At 41.8% G+C, this 26,149-nt stretch overlaps 1 protein-coding gene across 1 annotated transcript; it reads right to left on the reverse strand.

Annotated features, from left to right (window-relative positions):
- Positions 1–8,897: 8,897 nt before the first annotated feature.
- Positions 8,898–25,795, reverse strand: LOC148686304 (tRNA (guanosine(18)-2'-O)-methyltransferase TARBP1-like). Its single transcript, XM_088666439.1, has 14 exons — positions 23,250–25,795; positions 21,331–21,428; positions 20,778–20,847; positions 19,932–20,080; positions 19,184–19,236; positions 18,063–18,160; positions 16,896–17,031; positions 16,716–16,812; positions 16,134–16,223; positions 15,804–15,939; positions 14,794–14,893; positions 13,585–13,760; positions 12,145–12,242; positions 8,898–9,982 (listed from the first exon to the last, which is right to left on the reverse strand). Exons 1-14 carry the CDS (start codon positions 24,148–24,150, stop codon positions 9,887–9,889), a joined length of 2,298 nt encoding a protein of 765 aa, XP_088522565.1. The 5' UTR covers positions 24,151–25,795; the 3' UTR covers positions 8,898–9,886.
- Between the last annotated feature and the right edge of the window lie 354 nt (positions 25,796–26,149).

The following is a 26,149-nucleotide window of genomic DNA, read 5'->3' on the forward strand; positions in this document are numbered from 1 at the left end:
GGCCCAGAGGAGCTAGACGGGAGAGCTTGGCAAAGCCTTTGTTAGCTAGCATGGGGTTTTCCCATAGTTTAAATAAGGAACTTTAGCCTGTACTCCCAAACCCATTTACCTGGGTGTAAGACCCATTGACTCCAATAGAATTTAAAAGGCATCAGGATGGCATTGTCGCTGCTTTAATTTTGGCCTAGGCTAAACCAACCAAGAGTTTAGACAATATTATTATTATTATTATTATTATTATTATTATTATTATTATTATTATTATTATTTATTATTATTATTATTATTATTATTATTATTATTATTATTATTATAAAAACTAAACTCATTCTGTATTTGAGTTGTTTCTATTAACAAACACTTTCATTTTATCCATAAATAAATCAAATAAAGGGAGAAGATGTCTGTATCTTTGCACATAGCAGGCACCTTTATACAGCATATTTGAAAATGAAATGTAAATTAAATGCAACTCGGAGCTTTCCCACATGATCAAGGAGCAAAGCCTCCTCAGCCACTTTATATCCTTTACAATGGGGTTGCTCCTGCAAGTCCCAGCAGCTTGGTACCTCTCCCAAGTACTGTACAATGATTTGGGGGAAAGGTCAGGAGGTGGATAGTCATGTTACATGTAAAGACATGCTGGATGATGCATATTCCAATGTTGGAGCAGGGAGCGCTCAGCCTACAAATTCCACAGGAACTGGTATGACTCAAGGCTTCTCCATTTATTTGTTTAGCTAGCCTTGGCAAGTGCCCCGTCAGACATTTGTTTCAGATCCAGTTTAAGGACTCACTGTGGATTTGATGGGATTTCCGCAAAGTTTGCCTTAAGACTTGCTGTCACTGTCAGTTTGTGCTTGGTGTTTTTGGGCATAGAAGGATACAGCCTCCTGATCATTTGGATGCAATGGAAGATCAAAATAAAGATTAAAATAAAATACAAATTAACCAGCATCATGCTGAATTTTGGCAGCAATGCACCAATGTCAGGGACCAGAATCTGCTTTGAAAGCCTACATCAGGCTCTGGAATGCAAACCCTGTATCACATTATCTAGGAATGTGTTGCTTTGCAGATGTACGGTGGGTGAAGCTATCTTCCCCATCCATGTATTGGGTAACCCAAGCAAGCCTTGCGTAGCTGAGATTGGGAAACAAGTCTTTAGGGCAGACTTTGGCCTCAGCAGCTTTCCTGTGCAATTTACGCAAGAAGGAAGGGCAATTATTTTATTCCCCAGCTACTCCCACTTATGACCCAATAAGTGGGAAGGAGCCAAATACACTTAAGTGAGGAGATGAATTAGTATACATATAGACTTTGAAGAAAAGTTGGAGCACTCTAGCAATTTGGACTGCTGTTGCAATTATACCTGCAATCCAGCAGGTGGCAGAAAAACCATAATCAAAGAGGTTTCCACTGGTTGTAAAGAAGTTCAGTACAGTACTGATCTAATTTCATTTTAAAGGGACTTTTGGATAGGGTGGAAGAAATCAAAAAGCATTGTAGCAAGAACTGAACTGTTTTGAGATATGGGGCAGTTCATAAAGACACCCAAGTCAAGAGGAGCCATCCAAAATATTTGTAAAAATGAAATACGTTTGATTAGATTTTTAGTTAAGTTTTTAAACAAACATGATATTCAGTAAACATAATGATTGTAGGGTGGATATGCAGCTGCCCACCTCCTTTTGTGGAGGCTAGGTGAAAAGGGGGGCAAGACTCCTACCTTTTAATAGATGTGAAATAACTTCAGTCTGACATGCTGCTCGACATAACTATTAAAGGTGCGCATAAGTTTTGGTTCCCAAGTGAAAGGGGGTAGGACATGCAAAGCAAGGGGGGAGGGGGTCTGTGTCACTGAAAAAAGTGTTGACGCAGGCACTATCCAATAAATGCCATTCATGGTCACAAATCATTGCCGGGAGAAATGTTCTGTCTTTAACAGTGCAATCCTGCATGTCTACTCTCAGAAGAAAGGTCAATTGAATAGACCTCATTCCCAGGTAAGTAGGTATAGGATTGCATACTTCCCATAGAAGATAGTTCCTGTGTGACAAATTATGAGCAACTGTGTGTTTGTTATTCTGGTCTTTATTGTTTGGAAAGGACTTCAAACTTCTATTTTAGGCAGTTCATTGGGGAAATGGTCTTCTAAATCTTAAAAGGTCTTGTGTCTGGAGTTGAAGAAAACTAAGCAAGCCAAGTTATTATTCATATCAAATACTTTTCGTTGCTTCCAAAGAGCAAATGTATTTAAAGCTACAGTATAGGAGCTTTGGGGTAAAGAGCTTAAAACCTTTAAGACATGTAAAAGAGGTTTCTAGACAGGGGTGGTGGAAAGCTGGACCAGCTGAAATCCCCTCTTTCCCACTGATAAAAGGTGCTGCAGCCCTATATTCACCAGGTCAGCCCAGGGAAATTCCAAGCATTCACTCCAATAGATGCTTGATGGAGAAAACAGATGCCTAAATATATTTTCTGTGATGTTACCACCCTCAAGTGTTTACAAAGTTCTGCCTCTTGGCTGAATGGGCTTAACTGAATTAATCATGCTCCTGAAGAATGAGAGCTGCTGTACTGTGTGACACAGGTACTAAGGGCAACTGGCAAACCACCAGGGAAATTAAACAATTGCTTCAAAATATAAGGTCAGCAAGTGAAACAAGAAAAAAGATAAACAATACAGGCATGGTCAAGTAGCGCATTGATCGGGGTGTGGTCAAGGCTATGCCTTGACTATTTACTTTCAACATACTTTCACCCCAGAGAAGCTTGGATAGTGGAGTTTAAGAGGGATGGGAATTCCCTCTTAACTCAGGATTCTTTGGGGAAAGTGATGTGCTATAAATATATGATGTAGATGGCATTAGATTTTGAGTTTCTTCCAGACCCAAAGCCTGGAATGGCCTTTATGCAACCCTTGAAAAAGGTGAAAAAATAGAAATTCTATTAAAATATGGTGGATACTTGAGGCAGGGGCGAAACTAGGCTTTATTTCACCCAGGTCGAAGACCCAGTTTGGCACACCCACCCACAACACATTTGTGTAGAAACACACCAGTTGGGAGACTCAGTGGCGCCCCTCTGGAGGCTTCACCTGGGACAAAGCACCCGGCTAGCCCCCTGCCCCTCCGTAGCTACAACTCTGCTTGAGCATCAACTCCTAAAGTTGCCTGAGTGTGGCACAGTTACATTGGCCCCTTCTTTAAATCTCTGCAAAAAGCCACAGCCCAAGCAAACAAAACTCTCTTCACGCTGGATGCCTGAAGGCAAATGCCCCTTCCTTTTTATTATCTGATGCATCAGACACTCTGCCTGTGAAACCTGTTTGCTGTGGGCCACAAGTGCCTGCGTCGTCATATTTCTGTTCATGTACTATGCTAGCTTTTAACAACGGAGATAGTTCATTTGTATACTACTATCAAATGATCCAATCAGCTAATTTTCTTTTAATGTGTGGTTCAAATGGGCATTAGATTACCAAATTGTGAACGGAAGGGCCTGAGCCATAACACACTGTCAAGGGGGTCTGCTTCAGAAGGAGCCCAGGTTCCTTAGTTTCATCTGTTGTTTTGTCAGAGTGCATGTACTGTAGCAGGTTGTAACCAGTCAGAAAGATGAAACAAGAGCTACTAATTACCAGGTTTTAAAGCCTAAGGGTTGGGAACAGAAGGCATTCCACATGGCTTTAATTTAGGGGACCAGATGCCATGATTTAGCAGATTCTAATTCAGTCCTGCACCTCAGAGACGGGGCTCTTTATCCCAGACTGGCCTTGCACCAGTCCATGCAAGTGATGGGTGCTTCAATAGTCCTTATCATATTAGCAATATAGTCTATGTTTCCCTCACTATATCTACAACTGAAATCTAGCTTCGGTCATCAAAATCACCTGTTACATCAAACAGCACTTACCAAACTGGGACAGCATTTCCCTAACTCTGATGAAACAAGCTGAAAAGTCTGTTATAATGCAAGTGTCATTCATCCGAATTACATGTCTTCATTTTAATGCATTATTATTTTTTTGCGGTGAAATGAAAATGTCCACAGATCTTTAATTTCCAATGACATCATTTTTACTTTCTGCAGCACAGGTGCTTGGATCTAAAGAACCCAATGTAGAGAGAATATTTTGCTACTCTGCTCCCTTAACTCTTTCCACTGTGGCTGGTCATTATAAGAACTTTGTAACGAAAGAACTGGTGTCTGAGGGGTTAAAAAACACAGGAAGCTTCCTTCCCACTCCCTTCTCAGCAGAACCTAAGCCAACAGTTCTAACAGACTCATGTACAGAAAGTCAACAGCCTGTGAAGCAAATCCCTGTGTCAAGAACCTTTCTCTGCAAACTGTGCCTCTAGGGTATCAGTGTTCAAATCTAGGTATTGTTCATAAAAGATGTCACGGCAGATTGTAACCACCATGATGTGACAAAAGGAACTAGACACAGAGAGAGGGACAGAGAGTCTTTCTCAACACCCGAATAATTCTATTCAACTCTCTAAAAGAGTGCCGGTCACTTTGTGCTTGCCTGTCCGTTGAATAACACAACTGGGGTATTATTCTCCCACCACGTTCCTAAACCTGCAACCCCTTGTTTTAGAGGGGATAGATGAGGGGAGAAGACCAATCACTTTCAAAACTAGTGCACTGTATCTCCAAGCCCACCAGCCGCCATGTTTCTTGGAAGATGGGTGGAGAAAAAACCAGTGGGCATCTTAATAGAATGAGGGGTGGGAGGACTGGGGTTTATTTAATGGGTGGAGGCAGTGCTTTTTTCCTATTAAAAATGTTTAGGGGTACTCTCATTTTCTTACTCATATTGAAATACTACCCCCTCTATGAGGCCAAACTTAGATTCACAAAATGTTTGGGGGTATGCGTACCCCTGCGTCACCCCCCCCCCAGAAAAAAGCACTGGGTGGAGGAAAAGGCATGTAAATTAGACTAACACAAGCATGTTCATTCTGCTGGTGCAGAATCTATTTACTAGCCTTATTCTTCGTTAGTTTTTTTTCAGAGGGGGATTGTGATTTTATTCCAAAGTTGGCGTGCTCTGCAAGGAATGACATATTAATATGGGTGGCTATTTTATATGGAGAGAGAGAATATATTCAATCATATAGCAGGAGGGGAAAGTGCACTTTGGGGAAGCTACATTTAAAGCAATGTCAAACCATCCTTAACACTTCAGCAAATTATTTATGGAAGCTAGAGGTCACTGCTGTCACAATTTTAAAAACCAGAGAGCTTTCTTTTCCGAGGCATCTTATTAGCATCCATTTCTGAAGCAGAGTCAGAGAGCACTCTTTCAATAATAAGAAATACCAAGTGGACATTATTTCATTCTCTAAAACATAGGGTTGAAATGGGGGGAAAGCGAGCGAGAGAGCGAGAGCGAGAGAGCAGTTTTGTCAAGTTGCCTTGTGTTTCTTCTTCATGTACCCAGCAAGCCAATCTTTAAAGAGAGGATTCTCCAGCATGAATATAAACCTTTAAAAAAAGACCACAATGACTTTAAACGTTTACAGTATATTCTTTTAACTGGACTTGTGTTCTGTGGTACGCACTGCAAAATCTGTCACCTAACTGTTTTGGGTGAAGGAAAAGAGCTATTCAGCATTAAAGATTTAGGAATGTCTGTTGACATATTAAGGAAACAACCTCGGGGGGACAGCTGACAAGGCTCCGAGAAGCATTACCAAGGGAACAGTGACGCAAATGCGTTCCATTTTTACAGGCTGGCATGCTGCCAGATTCTCTCGCCTGATGTCTGATGTAATGCTAAGCCCTATCTGGGTTAGTGCTTAGCTATCAACCACAGCAGCTCTCTGCTGCAATCAATATTCTGTAGGGCTCTTTTTCACAAGAAAAGCAAGAAGCAAAGCAGGGTTTTGTTTTGCTTTGTTTTAAAAATGGAATGCCTCCAAACACCTAATATCCTGAAAAACGTGATAAGAAAGTCTGCAATGATCAAAGTGAAACATTATTGGTGCTTTTGCATATGTGGCCATGGGTTCGTAAATCTGTGCATATCAACATGTGGAGGCTAGTTTACAACCTCTCTGCCCCGCAAAAAACGAAAATAAAAAAAAATGTATGGAAGCCATTTCATTGACTTCAGCAGACTTTCAACTAGGAAGAATAGAGCGCTTGTGCTAGAAAGCACAGAAAGAGGAGAAAACAAGCAGCTTGAATCTGGAAAAAAAATTGTTTTGTATTAAAGCGTGGGAAAGGAGGGTTCTAATGTAATCATTTTCCTGTTCTAACTCCATACCTCAAAGTGATAAACGTTAACTATGCTTTGTAAAAGCCAAGACATACTAGAATGCCTGTGGAGCTGGGTGATTAAAATTTGGACTGAGAGGAAAAGGATATAATGAGAATTATTTCACTTGGCGGCTGTTGCCCCATGGAGTGTCCAGTGCTGCCCACTCCTGGTTTTGTCAAAATCTCCTTGAGTTGGAATGTTGTCTTGCATATGGAGGAAAGTGTGTATTGAGAACACTCAATTTTTCAGTGTAAACCAGAGGTGAGAAGATAAAGGAGAATACTTCAACTGAAGATACGGTAGCTTTTCTCTATAACTACCGGTATTTTGGAATTGTAGCAAAGCATCTCCTTGAGGTCAGAGAGGGCAGTGGGGATTGCAATAGCTAAGAGTTTAATTTAGAGGTGGTTTGTTTTGTATAAATGTTTGCAGTCCCATGATGAAAGAATAGTTAATACACAATCTTGTTGGGTTACCAGCTTGTCCACCTTAAATCAAATTGCAAGCTACAATAGCTGCAATTTGCCCTTTTGGTCAAGTTGATAGTGTTAATGCTCGCTTACTAATTAACTGACCAGACTCTGTTCTACATTCCATTGGTTGGTCTCAAATTAGCATTAGGGAATCATTGGCTTATTGGGAATGATAGAAATAAGTCACTAGGCATCTCCCTTTTGTCTGAATTACCTATGCTGCTTTCTCATTCTGCTTTGTTTCTATGCATGCAGAGGATGACGGAACACAAAGCTATAGTTTGCTATGTTTGAAATTTTGCCGAAATAGGAATGTGATGCTTCAATATTAAATGTTGTCCAGCTGTTTATAACACTGAAAGCATCTTCAGCCCTCTGACAGGCATTGGATGTATTGTAAGAATAATGGAAATCTGCAAAATAAAAATTTATCTTGGTACAAACAGAAACAGTCCTCAAACAGAAACAGAATATTAACTGAGCATGCTGGCAGTCTTTCCCAAACATAGAAGTGCAACTAAACCACCCAGAACTAAAAACTATGCTTTTTATAAAAACAAATATTAGGGGAAGCGCATAAGAATATATGTTTCATTGTAAAGGTAAAGGGACCCCTGACCGTTAGGTCCAGTCGTGACCGACTCTGGGGTTGCGCGCTCATCTCGCGTTATTGGCTGAGGGAGCCGGCGTACAGTTCCCAGGTCATGTGGCCAGCATGACAAAGCCGCTTCTGGCAAACCAGAGCAGCGCATGGAAACGCCGTTTACCTTCCCGCTGTAGCAGTACCTATTTATATACTTGCACTTTTGACGTGCTTTTGAACTGCTAGGTTGGCAGGAGCTGGGACCGAGCAACGGGAGCTCACCCCGTCGCGGGGATTCGAACCGCGACCTTCTGATTGGCAAGCCCTAGGCTCTGTGGTTTAACCCACAGTGCTACCCGCGTCCCTATGTTTCATTGTACACTGTGCTTACCTAACATGTTTTATTGTACACTGTGCTTATCTAATACCATGCAATTTTAAATTCCTTGGGTGCAGTAAGAAATCTAGGGCACACAAAGATTAGAGTTTATTCAATATTGTGCTCTTGGCTTTATCCTTTCTGTAGAGCCTCAATGTGTTTCTACTCAAGTTATATCCTGGTCAATGGCTGCAACCTGTTGTAAACGACCTTCTTGATCCTTGAGACACCTTGGAAGCATTTTGTCCAAACTGAAAATCTCAATGTCAATTAAACATAACCTGGGGTACAAATGACCAGGTAAGTGCTCTGGGGGAACCATATTACATGTCCACATTTGCTAATTCCCAGAGAAATTATATCTGCATCCTTAAAGAGAAGTGCAGGCCTGTATTAATACTTTCACAGCTAACACAGGGACTGGCCAGGAAGTAGCTGGATTTTCCCACATTACCTGACTGTGCATCACCACAGTTTTACTAAACCAAGTCTTGACAGGTAGCAAATTAAGAAACGAGATTCAAATTCCATTAGAGATGACAGGTAACCACAAACCACATGCTGAGCAGCCCAAGTTACTCAGTGACCCTGCACAAGCTTATTCCATTCCTTTGCAATACACACAGAACTCTTGATTACAGTCATTGTGCTAAACTGTGCTTCATTACACATATTTAATGTGGTCCATGAAAAAGGGTTTCTTCGGCTGAAACCTGGATCTGCTCATCTAATGGTGCAAAAATTATTTCATTCAGTTGGTTCTCTCTTTGTCATCACCTGTGTTGTAGCTGGGCTTCTCCCAATTTTTCTCCATTCAGATAATTGAAGCAACTGAGTTGTGTGAAGTGTGTGTGTGTGTGTGTACACACACACACACCACTAATCATTGCAAATAAATGAAGTGGTTTTCAAAGATAGAAATAAAAACTGCATTAAAAACAATTTTAACAATAGTATAGGCAAGGCTGGGGAACCTCTGACCCACAAGTTAAATTTGGCCTGCCCATTTGGCCCATGAGGATGTTTTCCAAGACCTACACCTACCTGCCCCACACCTGATACATGTGACATCATGTGTGGGGCAAGTGGAGATGTGCCTGGTCTTGCTCACCTGTCAGAATGCCTGCTTATTGCAGGGGGAGGGATAAAGATCTGGTCTGCTGAGCCAAAAAGGTTCTCCACCGCTGCTATGGGAAGCCCAAGCAAACAAATGAGTTTTTAATAAACGTTGGAAGCACATAAACAGTCATTGCCTATGAATTACAGGAGAGCAGGCATTCCATAACATAGGTACCACTACAGAGAAGGACCTTTTCTTGAGGTTGCTGCCAGATGACATTAGACAGGTTGCGGCTCCATCAGCTAGGACTTCTCTGAAGATTTGTGTGCATTGTGCAGTCCTCTTTTCAGTATTCCAGCCACCAAATTCTGCACCAGCTGCAGCTTCTGAACCAAGCTTGAGGGCACATAGAAACAGCAAATTTGGATTTTTGGCCCACCCTTTACTCAAGGAGCTCAGGAATGCATATGCAACCATTAGCCCATGTTGCCTTTCCTACGGCCCTCTGAGTTAAGTGAAGCTGAGAGGTGGCAGCTGAACTTGCTCAAGGCCTCTTACCAACTCAAGTGTCGTGGCTAAGTAGAGATTTGAACTTGACCTTCCCATACCCAGCTTCCAAGCCTCTGCATCACAGGCCTCTCCAAAAGTCACTGTGTCAAAGTGACACCTGGTCTCTCAGGCAGTTGCCCATCCACCCAAATGCTTAGCCTGCACATCATTCATGTCCCATTTCCACAGCTGGATATATTGGGCATTACATGCGCTGCAGAGCCCTGCCTGCCTTCTTTGCTTCACAGCTCGGAGGTCCGTCATGCTGGCCCTCCCAGCATGGCAGACTCTTTGGAAGCCTCCTGCTTTCTAGCAGATGCACAAATCCCAAGGACACTTCATCTTGCAACTCACACAAATGCAGTGGTTGTGGTGCTGGCACAGTGAGGTTGCAATTCAGAGGGGAAACTTGAAGACTCTGAACGAGTCTGCCTAGGTTTCTGAGTAGGCACGTAGTTGACTCCAGGTAAGGGTGTGCTCAGAATATTAAAAACAAGATACATATCAGTCTCAGTGCCCTGCAGGGTGTGTTGCCTTCTTAGTCTCTCTCACATAGAGAATGCTTCAATTAGTATGACTCAGGTGTTATCATGCAATGCTTCTTACTCATAACACCCCACCTCGCTGGTGTCATTCTGATATTACGGCATGCCTCGGAGAGAAACTATTTGAGAAAGACGATGATGTCAAATAACAAGTGGTAATTTTAGACAAGTCATCTGATCTGGCTGCACAGCGTTAAATATTATTTTCCCTACACAAAGCCTGCTAATGTGCATCTCTTACTCTGGTTCTCCGTAACCTACATCCAATGGAGTAATCTGTGCTGGAGGTGGATTGGATAAGGATCTTGTACCTCCAGAATGGCATTGCCACCTTCCCCCCTAACCCCAGGCATGGTTCCTGTACCATTAACAGTCTGTGGCAGACATAAATTCAACAGGAGTGGCTTCTCCTACTATCAATGCAGTGATGCACCTGTTGGGGTATTTTCATGCCACATCCCCAATGACAAAAAGACCTATAATTGTATAAAATTACCATGCAAATCCTGATTTGCATTTCATTCCTGGCAAGGCCACAATCAAGACAGGAATGTCATCTACAGGGAAGGAGGATGTGGCAACTGTTTGCAGTGTCCTCTGACTATATCTCTCTCACACACACACACACACACACACACACTTACCCTTTCTGTTTGATGTCATCTTCCTTCAAATGCAGACTAAACACATGTCTTTCTCATGCACAAGCAAAACAAACCAGGGTGTGGTTTGTTCTCCCGCGCGACAGAAACTTCTACTACTACCGTGTCAGGTGAAGCCCTGTAATATTCCACCTCCAAAATTAGAATAACTGCAGTGTTGTGACAAAAGCTGACTCAATGGGAAGCTGGGTGGACATGTGAAACGTCCATGCTAATAGGAAGGTCAAGGCTGCCAACTGAGAACATTAAATGGACACTCCCTTTAGGGTATGTCTTCTTACACCCACAAATCCCAGCTGAGAGCTGGTTGTTAAATACAAGTCAGCTCTCATACTTTGAGGTGCGACAACACCTTGTCTTGCTGATCATATAAGTTTGGTACAATTTAGGAACCATTATGGTTAATAGTTGCCAACCCAAAGGAAGAGACTGTGTAGCAGTAGGGATTAAGAGAAGGAGCTGTAAGGTCCCGTGGTTCAAATCTCACCTCAGCCATGACCTTCATGGGTGGCTTGAGGCAAGCTGCTACCAGAGTCTAAACCAGGGTTTCCCCAACTTGGGTCTCCAACTGTTTTTAGACTACAGCTCCCATCATCCCTAGCTAGCAGGACCAGTGGTCAGGGATGATGGGAATTGTACAATGGTACCTTGGTACTCAAACAACTTGGAACCCAAACACTGCAAAGCTGGAAGTAAGTGTTCTGATTTCTGAACGTTTTTTGGAAGCCGAATGTGCTCCAGTTTGAGTGTTGTTGTTGTTGTTGTTTAGTCGTTTAGTTGTGTCCGACTTTACGCTTCCGTTTTGAGTGTTAACGCTTCCAATTTGAGCACCACACTTCCGTTTTGAGTGTTATGCTTCCAATTTGAGTGCCAAACTTCCGTTTTGAGTGCCACACTTCCATTTTGAGTGTTACACTGAGGTCTGTCTGTTTTTGCTATTTATTTTGCGTTTTTGTTTTTGCAGCTCGTTTTTTTTTGTGTGACTGTGTAGAACCCAGTTCAGCTACTGATGGATTGATTGTGTGACTGCAGTACATTGTTTATTGCTTTCATTTTATGGATCAATGGTGTCGTTAGATAGTAAAATTCACGTTAAATTGCTGTTTTAGGGGCTCTTTTTAAAATCTGGAACGGATTAATCCATTTTGCATTACTTTCTATGGGAAAGTGCACCTTGGTTTTGAAACACTTTGGTTTTGGAACGGACTTCCGGAACAGATTAAGTTTGAGAACCAAAGAGGCTTACAGTATTATACACATGTGATGTAGTACACATTGAAATTACCATGGTAAAGCATATAATAGGCTATAGCATTCAGAGACACACACACCACAATAACTTCAGAGACACACACATCACAATAACTTGTCAAGCAACATACTCATTTTAACTGTGTGACTGGATCTGCACTTTTGCATTTGGTTTCAAATATTTTTACATGGCTAGAGAGAACTTTTACAACATCTGTTTTGGTAAATGCTTTTCACAATGTTTGTTGACAAAGCATTTCTCTTTTAAATATTTTTCTGAACATTCCAAATGAATACACTTTCACAATATTGCTAACCTTCTGAATTAAAATAATAATTCCAAACCAATATTTACACTAAGTACTTACGGTATTTAATTCATTTGCTGTAAGTCTTCTGAGGAGAAAATCCAAAATACTTTCTGTGGCAGTCATAAATGAATTCTGTAGAAATGCTATTATCCCATCTGTATGAAGATACATTTAATTAAAACACTGGTAGTACCCATAGCTGCCAAGTTATCCCTTTTTTTAAGGGATTTTCCCTTATGCTGAATAGGCTTCCTCGCGAGAAAAGGGAAAACTTGGCAGCTATGGTAGTACCATTATTCCCAAAGCTGAACAGTAAGCCTGCAACTTATGCAGGGGTTGCATTCTGGGGATTGCCCCTAAAACCAAAATTGTGTCTAGCCAAAACTCACTGGGTTCAAGGGCAAGTAGGATTGCCAAAGTCCAGGAACCCTGCCTGCTTCCTGCCCCTTTTTATTTAGGGTTTAGGGTTTTTGCCATGTGTGTAAAAGCTGAAAGGGCACAAGTTAAATGTTGCAGGCTTACAGTATTATACACATGTGATGTAGTACACATTGAAATTACCATGGTAAAGCATATAATAGGCTATAGCATTCAGAGACACACACACCAAATCACAGTCCACAGTCCTCAATTGCATGCTTTTACTTAAAAAAAAGAAAGTAGAATGCATATTGATCACCCCAGTTTCCAAATGTCTGGCATTCTAAAGGCCATTGGGGCCATTTTGAATGACAATTTAAAAGAATTAATCCAGAGATAAAGCATGCTGAAAGAGGCTGGTAGAATCAAATTTTCCCACCCTCTCCCTCCCTCCGCTGCCCTGAAAAGCCTCTCCCTATGGACAGGAGTCCCTGTTGAATGAGGTGGAATGTGGGGCAGAGGATGGGGTGCTGGGTGTAGGGAGAGATCCCTGAAAAGTAGAGGTAACTTCTCCCATTCTCCCCACCCTCCTGTGCCACAGGGCAGCCCATTCAGCAGGGTCCCAGGACCTTCAGTAAGGACTTTGGGGTGGGGTGGGGATGTTGGGGGCCTGCTGATGGGAGGATGGGGCAGCAAAACACTTCCACCAGCCCCCTTCACCTTTACCAAACCTCTTGATCAAACCCACAAAGATGTTTAAAACAACAATTATATTTTAGAAGTACTTTTCAGTCTGTATGCATCATTCTGAAGAAAAATAGAACCCCTACTTGTAAGGCAAAACAGAACAAAGATTACCAGGTTTATCAACACTAACTGTAGACTACACAGTGGCTGATTATGCCTATTTTTTCTGTGGCATCCAAATTATCTCTGAATTTAGATGTTTGTTAAGAATATAGTAATTCCTTATTAGATGCATTCTGGACATTTTTAATACGGCCATTTGCTTTTAATATGAATTCCTGTTTTAAAGCGACTTACTACACTTTTTTTAATGAGTCTATTAGCCTAATTTGGTTACACCAGTTAAAAGGGCAAGATTCATAAGAGCAACATACTGAATATACCACTAACCAACTTGTGGACTGGAACATTTGATTGAACAAGTCTGCAGTAGCTTCAATAGCAGCTGTAGGCTTTTATCGGTTTTCAGTGATGAGATGTAGGGATTAGTGCCAAGTTTCAACAAGACATCTAGTAGAGGGTTTAAGAGAGCCTTCAGCTCAATCCGTTCTGTGCTGCCATTGACACTACATGAAACAAACATTAAAAAGAGAAACATATTCCACTGTCTGTATTGCTGACTTCTGGGTGGATAAACTGCATTCACTTTCCCACTGAGCAAAAAGCAGAACATACCTCAGCCTACATTGTATGCTATCAAGCAGGAATGGTCACATTGGAACACCCAGTGCTGGCAGTGTTTATTTTTATAGAGTGGATAAACCAAACTTAATAAACAAAATTTGTTTATACATTTGTTTATACTCTGGGAAAACACAACATTGGTTAGTAACAGATGACAGGAGGGTTTTTTTGATAGCTGAAGGCAGTTTGAAGGACAGAAAGCTGCATGTACTGGGGACACATAACCTACTTTTGGCTCCCTCTCCGTCTCTCTCTCTCATTCTCTCTTATATTATTCAGAAAATCTGTAAAGCCTGTTTGGCCAGCGACAACAGTGGAACAGAAGAAACACATGCAATGTGGTCTCCCAAACAACTTTCAATTCTCTTTAAAAAAACAAAAACAAATTCCCAATCAAGTCATTTTTTTCTTATGGTCCCAGCCTCTAGGTAGTAATCAATGAATAGACAATAAGTCAACACTCCACCAATCCACAGTTGCTCATAGGAATTCTGAACGCAAAGATCCTGAAATACCTCTGAATACACTGGTTGTGTCACAAAAGATTGTTAATATCTGTACGAATCACTTTGTCAACACACATTGAAAAGAAACAATAAATTTCTATGCAAGATGTAGGCACGGTAATCCACAAAATATTCAAGCAAACATCTCTGTGCTTAAGCCAATCTGTGAGCTGCCTTACACCAAATATGACGAACAGCTCATTTACAGCCAACTCAAAATGTCATTGTTAAGAAAGTGTTTTAAGAACCCAATGATTTTTGGTGCTATTTCTTATATACAACCTTTACATTATGCCACTTAGCTCTAACCTTTCCTTGGATGTAATATACTAAAGCTAATAGGACAAAGCCTGCTCCAGTGACTTGTGGTCCACATCCAAAGCAAATATAAAGAAAACAGGGTATCTACCTGTATACATGTTTCATCTCTTCCACATCTGCAGCCAGCAGAATCATCGTAGCAACAAGTTTAGCTTCAAACCAGTCAGGCATAAGGCAGTCTTCTGCAGCTGTAAAAAAAATAATACTAGTTTTTACAATGTTGCAGAGCTCTGCCTGAACGAATATGTCATGACGTTGTAGCACGCTGGGCACCCACAGTCTGGGGCTCCGAGTCAACACCACTGGCTTTTCCTGTGCCAGCAAAGTGGTTCTGGAGGGAAAGGGAGAAGGATCAACGATGGTAAGGGGCTTTGCTAGAGAACACATATTGAGATAATGCATTCTGTAGCTAAATGTCTGTGACAGAAGTGTCACGCACAGAAATAAAATGAAATAAGCAATGAAGCTGATTGTTTTTATGAATGCTGTTGTACGATATGCTTTGAAGTAGACTCTTTAGTTAATAGAACATAGAAGCAACTGAGATAAGAATTGAGCTTGAGAACTTCAGTCATTTTAATAATTTACCAGGACTTTGGAAATCCTATTACCAGTTAAATTAGTGAACAATATGCCTAGTGACTTTAATGAGGGATAAACCCCAGGAAATTAATACAAAATGACTAGGAAGCAAAGAGCTACTTTATATATGCTGAAGGACTTGTGCACACACAGTGGGATTTTTGACATTTTTGCTTTGAACAGCATGTCACACCAGTGCTTTTCAAACTCCTCTTGGATTCAAAAGTGGTTTGCCAAGAGGCATGAAACCCACAAACAAAGGATTTCACCATAATTGGGGATTCTGGTAAGGTGTGCAGAAATATATTACATTGCAATCTACCTCTGATCTTCGACCCCTCCTCACAAAGCACCATCTTCAAAACAACATCATATATAAACCAGCAAGTATTCCAAACACTTTATGCAGAGCTAAATAATTCCCAATCCTTAGGAATAGTTTGCTTTCACTACTTAACAAATGTGCTCATTGCTTACATAAACAGTATTATTTATAATATTTATAAAACTACTTACCATTGGCTATAGGTGTTTTCAGATAATCCTCCACAAGGGATTGTGCATAAACACTTAATGCAGTTTTGTCTTGAAGCACATTGTAGTTTAAAGGCTTTCGAAAGTGCTTGTCATTTACACGCAACCAATTACAAAGCTAAGAAAAACAAAATAATTTTTTTATTTATTTTTGTTTTATTTATTAAATTTCTATACTGCCCTACATTCAAAGATTACAGGGCAGTTTACAGCACAGAAACACAAAAGGCTTAATCGTAATCATAATAATACACATCTAAAATGCCATAATGACTAACCAATTTCACAATAGTTTGCTTTCACTTCTCTCACCATTGTCCACAAAAGAGTCCCTCTGCCTAACGATTCTTCTGGTTTCAGAGATACAATGAAGTTTGCAATATCTGAAAGGGACACTTTCTCCTAAGGAAAGAAATTTAAGTAACATTCATTTGAAACCAAGGAAAACAATATTTAGGTTCAGAGATGTGTTAATCATTTTGCAATGTTACAATCTCTCCCTACTCCAAACTCCTTCAAGTTTAATAGCCAAGTACCACAACGCAAGTCTTCTACTCAGAGCAGTTCCAATAGAACAAAGTGCAAGGTGCAATATGCGAAGATGTCATCGCAAGTCTAACACAATACTTAGGGCAGTCATGCATTTTAATGCCACAATGTTGTGTTTAAGAATGCCCAAGCTTTTGTTTTCTGAAAACATGGCATCTAGAAAAATGAAGCAAAGGAGGAAAACATTTCACCTGAGATTTAAGAATGGTAATCAAATGATTCTAAAATTCTGTATCTTTTAATCCAAAGAAGTAGCAAACCTTACCCACTAAAGCTTTATAAAAGTACTCAGCTATATTTGATGCCTTTCCCAGTGCAACTATATTTCAGAATAGGAACACTTACGACATCTGTCAAGAGTATAGCTGCTTTAAGAAGATAGCACTGAGCAGCTCCCCGTAGGAGAATCTGATGGGTGATCATGGTGCACTGCAGGACATCTCTGCAAATGGATAAGATACATGCTTTGAAAAGTTAAAACAATGAACTGAAGACTAGTCACACAAACAACACTCAGAATGTTACCTCAGAGCTAGGAGTCCTTTGGTATCTAGTACTCTATATGCTGGAATATTTGCCAGTGCCATGGACAGAAACAAAATTGGAACAGCACACCAGTGCCTATTGCTCATCTTCTGTATAAACTTTAACAAAAAACTACCTTTAAAAAACAAAAGAAAAGCAAGATTTTTGTTAAACATAAAACAATGCTAACCCCAAAAGTAAGCCCAGCAGTAGAAATCCACTTTTCCAAGGGGGAAAAATGGATTACATTCCCTAAATACAAATGATCTCTTCATTAATTCCAGCCTCAACAGCTTGTTTGACTGAGCGATCAGATGGACGTGACAGCAGAGAAAAACATGGTAGTATAGGCTGTAACCATTTTGCACACGTCCAATTGCTGCATGACCGCCAACATGCAGGTCCTTTTGGACCCAGAAGAAGGGCGGAATGGGGACATAGTGAAACTGGGCAGGACAGGCTCCCCCAACATGCACAGGGGCCAGGAATGCAACCCTCACACAAAATAACACCACAAACCTACTATTCACTGTGAATGATTCCTAAGTGTACACACTTTCACCATATCCCTCAGATTCTGACCCCAACCACCATGGAAAGCATAACTAAAGGAAAGTCAATGTAGGGCAGTGCTTAGAGTATGACAAGGATCAAGGATCCTAGCTCAGCTATAAAGCTCACTGGGTGACCTTGAGCCAATCAGTCTCTCTCAGCCTAATGTTTCTCATGGGCTTGTTAGGAGCTTAAGATGAGGCCTGGGAAGAGACACAAGGCACCCTATATTTTGGACTACGGGATGACAATATAATAAATGAGAAAAAGTAAAGGTCCCTTCAGGACCTATCTAGGTTAGGAAGAATAGAAGGAATGTAGCAATCCAAGAACAGGGGTAGCTTTGTGCCCTTGCACAGTAGTTGCCAGCTTCTCTAGTCTTTCCACCCATACTCAAGGGGGAATGCATGTAAACAAAGCTATGAGAACGAAGGCTGGGCACTTTTTGCATACAACTGTGCTAGACTCATGGCATAAGTGGGGTAGAAGTGAGATGGCTTTATATACCGGGCACACACAGCCACTTCCTCTCTTTCCAACCACCTCCCTACTTTGGCCACTTAGCATGAATGACTTCTATGCAATTCCAATTCAAAATATTTTAAATAAACATACTTTTTTCTTTCTCAGGGAGGCTTGTGAAAAAGGTAGCCAAGAACATTTGCAACTTCGTTCCTAAAGGAGGACAGGTTCCGATAATCTGACCTGGTAACCTGTTAAATTAAAAAAACAAGAGAAATATGGTGGAAGAAATTCAAAGACAAAACTGTCAACTTTATCAATGGAACAAATACAGTTTACATACTACTAGAACCTCTATACAGATATTTGATACACTGCAGTATAAAATAATTTAAAGGCTAATTGACAGAAGTTTTCATTTTGTTAAAAAGGCAGGCCACCTTTAATATCAGACCAATATATCGGAACCAAGCTAGCCTCTCTCAATGAGCAAAAATATTCTGAGCTAGTAAACCGCTGATTAACAGAACCATTCTAACCCCTGTCAAAGGAAGGTACATCCATCCCAGAAACCTCTCAGTACATCCACAGAAAGCTGTGTAAGTGTATGAGCAGCACCAGCTGCTACTGCCATAGCAAGGGCCAAAATGGAATAGGTTGGGAATGTGCCAGAGTCCCCTTTACCCCCTGCAGATTAGACCCCATAACTACACTAGTCTGAAGCTGGTGTAATTACTTTCCCCTCCCATTGGTTTCAGTGGGTGGGACAATTTAAGGGTAAGGATAAGTAATACAGAAATAAAAAGGCAGAAAAATGCTGAAGCCCTGGTCACATCGAGCCTCTGGATGTGGCAGTGTTCTGCCCAAGATTCCCACTTCCACTCCAGTACTTAGAACTGGTCTACTTAGAAAAGCTTCCATCCCAACAAAAGAACATCCTCCTAACACACCTAGGAAGTTTTTTTATATATAATTATAATCATCATCATTTAATACTAAAAATCTAGAAATCTGAGAGAAATGTTTTCTGTACTTGCTCCAGTTCTCTCTCATCTTTTGTGGGATAGGACAATTAGAACTGCCTGCAGTACTGTAAATTTACATAATTCTATGGCAATGAAACCTGGTGGGATTTTTTTTTCAATCCCTGTCCTCAATGGAGGAAAATCCATAAATAACTGCAAATATTCAGCCCTACACAAGTGGCATTAAAAATCTGTTTATCTTTTAGTATCTATAGAAATTCAACAAGTTGTCAATGAATAATTTATTACCTGCTATAGAGAGAACTTTCCGAAAGAGCATCCATTAAAGGGCCAATAATAAACTAGAAAAAGAAAAAGAAAGCATGCTTGTATTAAAAGCTGTAACACAGACGAAAATGGTATTTGTCCTGCAAAACATGTATGGATGTTTAATCAGACCTATATTAGTAGAAAAGTCTGTATGGAACTGTAAAATTTATTTCTGCTACAGAGAAACTGTGGATCTGGCTTTACAACACATTCAAGCTACAAAATGGGTAAAGAAATTATGAATCAGCCTTATAAACATGCTAAAGATAAAAATACTCCAAAAGATTTATATACATGACAGCAGGGAGAAAGAGAAACAAAAGTATTTCCTAAACTGTATTATGTAGTGAGGCTATTCCCCTAAAAATAAAATAAAAAGTGCAGATCTGTTACCATTACAATTATTCACCAAAAATGCTATGGCTAGAAGGATCCTACTCAATACCACTTTTCCCGCATCTCAAAAATGAGATGGACCTTACCAGGGTAATGGGCACAATTGTTGCTCTCTTACAATCTCCTTACAATCAGAGCAAACAAGGCAGTGTGTGCCCTAGACACTGGTGGACAAGCTGGTGTGCTTACGAAGAGAATTATGTTTTCCTTTTGTTCCCTTCAAGAGCACCAAGCTTTTAACACACACCCTCAGAATAATATAGACAAAGGAGCAAACTTCAGAAGGTACAATACAGGAAATCTTAGGAGAATAAAGGGAAGAAAACTTTACCTCTGAAAATCCTGGTGACATAGGGATATGTTTCGTTTGCCAGATGTCAAGAAAGTGAATTACACCTTCCTTTGTCAATGTTTTGTTTTCACTCTCAAACATTCTTTTGTAAATGCACATATGCCATGATGGGTGAAACACCCAACTATCTGTTGCAAAAAAAAATATCGAATTTTTACAGGAGTACACAATGACAGTAATCTGGACATATATTTTATCTAGATGTGGGAACTAGGGAGGGAGGGACACATATTATTCATATGTACCTTTATAGGTTTTCACAATATATTTACATCTAATCACATTAAAAAAGAGTTTTGAGAGACTGTCATTTCATTGTATAGCACATCCACCTGAATCTGGCTGGGAAGGTCCCTGTTATTCCCATGGCTCTTACCTTTCATATTGACTTTTGTCCTGATATGCCCTGTGCAACTGAGGGATAATTCATGCAATTAACTGCTATTTTTTCTATATTATGTAAATGTGGCAGGGCATCACACACACCTCTCGTCCCATGAACAATGTAATATTAGCTTGCAACCCTCCCTCCACCATGGTTTTTCCCCTCCACCATGGTTTTTATGGGAAGGAATTACAGAAAGACTACTTTCAGGCCACATGCATTATGTTGAATGTTCAATGTGGGGTGCAATTCTGATGTCCCATTGTTCTGTACTGTACTGAATTTCTTAACTGATATTGTATTATCAGTGTTACAACCTATGACCTGAAAAAGCGTTATTTAAGCTGTTGAGCGACCAAGTGACAGGAATTTTTGCAACATAAAACCAATCCTTTGATTCTGACAAAGTTATTGGCACTTTTCTAAAAAAAAAGCCTTACCGTTTTGCTCTGATACTGCATGTTCATATAAACTATTTAACTTTGGCAATACTGGCTTTATAACATGTATCTAAAATTGAAAAACAGACATTATTACATTAATTTATTCTGTAACTGAAAAGTATCATAACTATAGTTAAGAGCTAGATATTGACCTCTGGCATGAAATTACATAACATAGTGACTTTACAATAATAGAAATTATAACACAGTGTCTCTGTGTAACCAATGTTCAGCCCCTTGTGAACAGCAAATCTATACATAATTCTGATGCTGCGGTCTACTTCAGTGGAACTTGGAGGAGTATAACTTAAGAATGAGCGGTCGTTTCCCTTTTTAAACTCCAGTTCCCCCATAAACATGCAAAGAGGGAAAATGCTACATTCAAAATGCATGGTGGATTTTTGTTTAAGAAACAGTCTCTACATTTCCTGGCTTCAGCATTTAGCATTTGTTCACTGTATAGAACAACCCTCTGTTATTTTGCATATTCATAGCAACAATGATTAACAGCAACTCACAGCAGCACTTTGTAAAAATGTTACATACTTACCTGATTTCCTTCCAAAGTCTCCATTATTAAGATGTAATTTTCCCAAAACTGAGTAAGTTGATCATTTTTTTCTGCACACCACCAGAACAGATGTGGTTCTGCAATACAATACAAGCAAATTAGAGGAATTTCTTCTCTTCCCTCTAATCAAAGGGAACATGTGATACTACATCCAGTTTAATGTCGCTATCATGAAAAGGCTATATACCTTTTTACCAAGCCTATAAGTGTCAATAAAAATATCTCTCTCCGTGACAACAGTATGCACTGAAAGCACAGGCTGCAATCATTCAGTATTACTGGACAAAACTTTATATGGACAGCAAAAAGTATTAATGTAGGTCAAGAGCATGACCATTTCCTCCCCATGCAGAGGGGAATGCAACCTATTTCCACGGAAGCCTCCTCCTATCTTGGCTCACTATCATTTTGTCAAGCATAATATAATAGGGAGTGCAATGCAGATGTGATACTATTGCAACTCACATCTTAACATCCAGCAGCTCCACCACCTGCCATCAAACTGGCCACTCATGTATATGACAAGTACACCACATCCCATGGGTTTTGGTTTGAAAAAGGCTCCTCCCCATAAGTATATCTGAGGTGTAGAACAACATTACGTTACCAGGAAAGACTGTGAGAATTGTGCCACCAGATTTTTAGGTGTCTCTCTTCTATCCTTAATGTTTATTTCTAACCTTGGGTTATGCTTTCATTAGCATTTCTCTTCCATTCTCAGTGAAAAGGTAAATTTATGCTTAATGAGGTATTGCATGAACAATTAAGCAATGGCCTTCACTTTGGTTACTGTTTTGCCAATCCTCCTTCACAGTCAAAACCTTTTTAAAAGGTTGTTGTCTCCTTAAGTAGTATCTGCAAGAATAGACCATTGACAAGAAATCGTGTTTGGGGATAGAGTTGTAGCTCAGTGATAGCACATCTGCTTTGCATGCAGAAGATCTGAGTGTTCATTCCCTTGTATTTCCAGGTACCGTAGGGCTGGGGGAGACCCTTGGCTGAAAACTGCTGCCAGTCACTGTAGACAATACTGAGCTAGATGGACTGATGATACAATTCAGAAAAAGGCAGCTAGCATCCTAGAACACTATAATTCCAGTGAAGGTCCTCTCATTTTGTTTGCTCATCTAAATAAGTTTATAGACACCTTTAGAGGCACACCGCTGTGGTTTTGGTATCCACATTTGCTATGATAGACAAACTCCTGTTTTCGCTAAAGCAGAACCAAAGAGACTTGCACACTTTCTACCAGTCTCTTAAATTTAACACTACTCAGAGCATCTCACCAATGTGCCATTCAAGAGCTTTGGGGGCTGCACCTTTTAAGTATGACACAAACCTGGGGCTACTTAAAAACTAAAGCACAAGTGAAGATGGCATGTCTTGTGCCTTACCAGTGGCATACAAGGGACATTTTTACAAGATACAGCATTGTGGCAAGACGTGTGTACATGTGTTCTCTTTGACAAACGCTTGAAAGAGACCTGTTCTTTTATTACATCCCAGCTAAAGCACACAAATGTTATGCACTTATTGTAATCATGTACGGATGCAGACAAGATAACGGGTAATGTCATTCATTTCAGAGTGTGGGGCACTGCTTTTCATGGAGAAAAGGCCTGTCTTTCACTTGCACCCTATGGCTTGCTGGTCACGGCTATCCTCTACCATATGCAAAATTCAAAGTCAGCACTAACCCATATTTAGAAAGCTCTGTGGAGCTAAGCCGTAGGTCGGATATTATACGTGGTGAATAATACACATGTCCAGCCTGCCACAGGTCACAGAGCCGACCAAGGCACACATGCTGAAGTGGCTGAGAGAAAAGAGATTGTTGTGTGTGTCATGGCATTTGTGGAAACAAGTTAAGCAAGGATGCTACATCACCAGGGCTGTACCATTTCCACTGTGCCGGTTGCACCTGCACTCCAGGCGTAGTTTATCAGAGACATCCACTGCTCGCTTCAGCAAATAACGGGCTCTTTTCCTGCACAGGGCATCGCTCTCCGTCAGCCCCTTTTGCACCACTTCCCAGAAACTGCTGCACTGCCTGGCGTCGAGTAGCTGAGCAGCCGCCTCCACATGCGCGCTCGCGGGGAACAGCGCGTCCGAGAGGGCGCTCAAGACCAACAGGGTCCGGCTCACCCGCTGCGGGGCACCCTTGGGCGGCGGTGGCAGCACCATCAGCCCTTCCCACACGAGCCCCAATGCGGCGCTATTCCGCCCCAGCGCCGGCAGCAGCCTCCCGGCCGCCAGCAAGCCTTTCTCCTCCTCCTCGTCCTCTCCATCTCCCCTCAGCAGCTTCAGGGCCGCCGCCACGGCTCGCTCGAGCAGCACCGGCTCCTCCAGCCAAGGGGCCACGGCGGCCAGGACCTCGGCGGCCGCTTCCACCTGCAACCGCCCGCTCCCCGCGCTGCCTTCCAGGGCCTCCAGCGACTCCCGCGCCAGCCGCTCCGCCAAAGGGGCTCCGCAAAACGAGGCGCAGCAGCGCAGCGCCCCGCACGCGGCTCTGGCCAGGCGCAGCCGCTCCTCCGGGGACTCCCCCGGCGAGGAGGCGCCGCCGAGCAGCACCGGCAGGCAGCGGCCCAGCGCCGCCTCCCAGGCTACGCGCCGAGCCGCCGCGTCCCGCTCGTCGCTCCGCCCGCCCGCCGCCGCCACCCGCTCGAGAAGGAAGCGCAGCGTCTCCGCTTGCTCGACGGAGAGCGGCCCGCCTTCGGCGCCACCGCCGCACACGGCCCGCAACAGCGCGCCCCAGTCCGGGCATTGCGAGAGCAGCGCGTCGGCTAAGACCGCGTCCATCGCGGGGAGCGCGCGCGCGGCCTAGCAGGTCTGTCCGGCGCCTTTCCTCGCGCTTTCTTCTCCCAGCAGCCCTTGCGTTTAAGGTGGCTGCGGGGAAAGCGAGGACTAGTTTGATGATAGGCCTGCCTTTCGCACGGGTTGCCTTTTCGGTACCCCTGACAGGCAGAGATTCAGCAGGTGAAACCACACAACTTCCCCCTGCCCGCATTTGTCTTCTCGCCACCCCGTCACTGTGCTGGGTAATGAATGGGTTTCTAATGTCCTTGGAACCGCTTACGACCAGGACTGGATCAAAGATTTGAACGTTAAGGCTGCGGCGTGTAAACTAAAGGACAGCTTGCCTGGGAAGGCTGCTTATGGGTCATGTGGGTTTCGCAGGCCAGTCTTCAAATAACTTATTTGGAGTATCCTTGCACATGCAAAAGAGCTGCACCAAAGTATAGGGTTTGTGCACTGCAGCCAGTGACAGTTAAAAAAAAGTTGTTTTCATTGATACTCAAAAATAACACGAAGATATAATACACACATAACAAATACCTCCCCCCTGTACCCCACTCTTCCCCAGACTACAGAGTCTTATAGAAAAACGTTTTCCAAAGTTGTGGTTGTAAGTCCCATATTTGCCAGCCAGTGACAGCTTTGAATTGATCAGTAGGCTGCACCTGCCAGAGCCATTCTCTAAATTGATCCTATAATTCATGCTGAAACAAGACCAGTTGCTGGGGAACGACAGCAGCAGCAGGAGATGGCTTTTGCCCTCTTTGTGTTTGTGTGCTTTCTGAAAGCATAGAATCACAGAATTGTAGAGTTGGAAGGGATCTCAAGGGCCATCTAGTCCAACCCCTTACAATGCAGGAATCCTGCCCACAGCCGTCCCTATCATATGGACCACCTTGGGAAGCAGGATGCTGAACTAGAAAGCCCTCTGCTCTGCTCAAGCAGAACGTTTATGTCAGAATTTGTGCTCTACAAAATTGACCTTGAAGTGACAGCAGGACCCAGTAGTGTTCTAGGCCCTTTTCTAAAACTTGCACTGCATAACTAAGCAAAATCCTATCATAAACAGACGCATGACTGTTGTCCATTCGTGTCTGAAACACAGAGCATGAGGTTCTTAATCTCAGGGTCCTGAGTTCAAGCCCCACATTGGGCAAAAAAAAGAAAGATTCCTGCATGGCAGGAGTTGGATTAGATGATCCTCATGGTCCCTTCCAACACTACAATTCTCCGATTCTGTGCTGTAATTTTGAGGGTAGGGTTGCACTCGGTGTTCTGACTAAATCAAAATGCTCACACAAGTGGGTGTAAGGGGATATCAGTGGGAAGAACCTCTGCAGCATCCTTGTGAGGTTCTTCCCACCCTTAGAGGAGCAGAGCAACTCATGAACTGGGTCATACTAGTTCATTTGCACCCAAACATGTGTCTGTATGTGCAACTAGTGAAAGGCTTTTGCTGGATTATTCATGCTGGAGGAAGGTAATTGTTTTCACCTGCTTCATTGAAAGACACAAGCAACTGGGTACGTTGGCCTTGATACAGAATGTGTGTTTTATTTTTGTTTTGTGTCTGAACCCCTGTGCATAAAGAAGGTGTGCACTCAGATTTTTGTAACAGATAGTAATTTACAGTAAAAGATATGATTTCACTTTCTCTGTGTCTCACAACATTACTATAAATGCTGATATGGCAAACTGACATAGTGACTAGAATAAATTGCCCCAGAGATAACCTTATTTATATGAAGTGGAGTGATTAAAATTGAATTAATACAGCACAAAAGGAACATGATACCAAATGGCATTTACATAGCTGCCAAGTTTTCCCTTTTCTCGCGAGGAAGCCTATTCAGCATAAGGGAAAATCCCTTTAAAAAAGGGATAACTTGGCAGCTATGCATTTAGAGGCCAACACAAGTATATTTTCTCGTGAAAAGGCATACACATAGGATTTGTTTATATGACCTTGTGAGATTAACTGCTCTTATCCTTCAACATGGAG

This window comes from Zootoca vivipara, chromosome 3, assembly GCF_965207765.1.
Source record: "Zootoca vivipara chromosome 3, rZooViv2.hap1.1, whole genome shotgun sequence".
In the NCBI taxonomy this organism is placed as follows: Eukaryota; Metazoa; Chordata; class Lepidosauria; order Squamata; family Lacertidae; genus Zootoca; species Zootoca vivipara.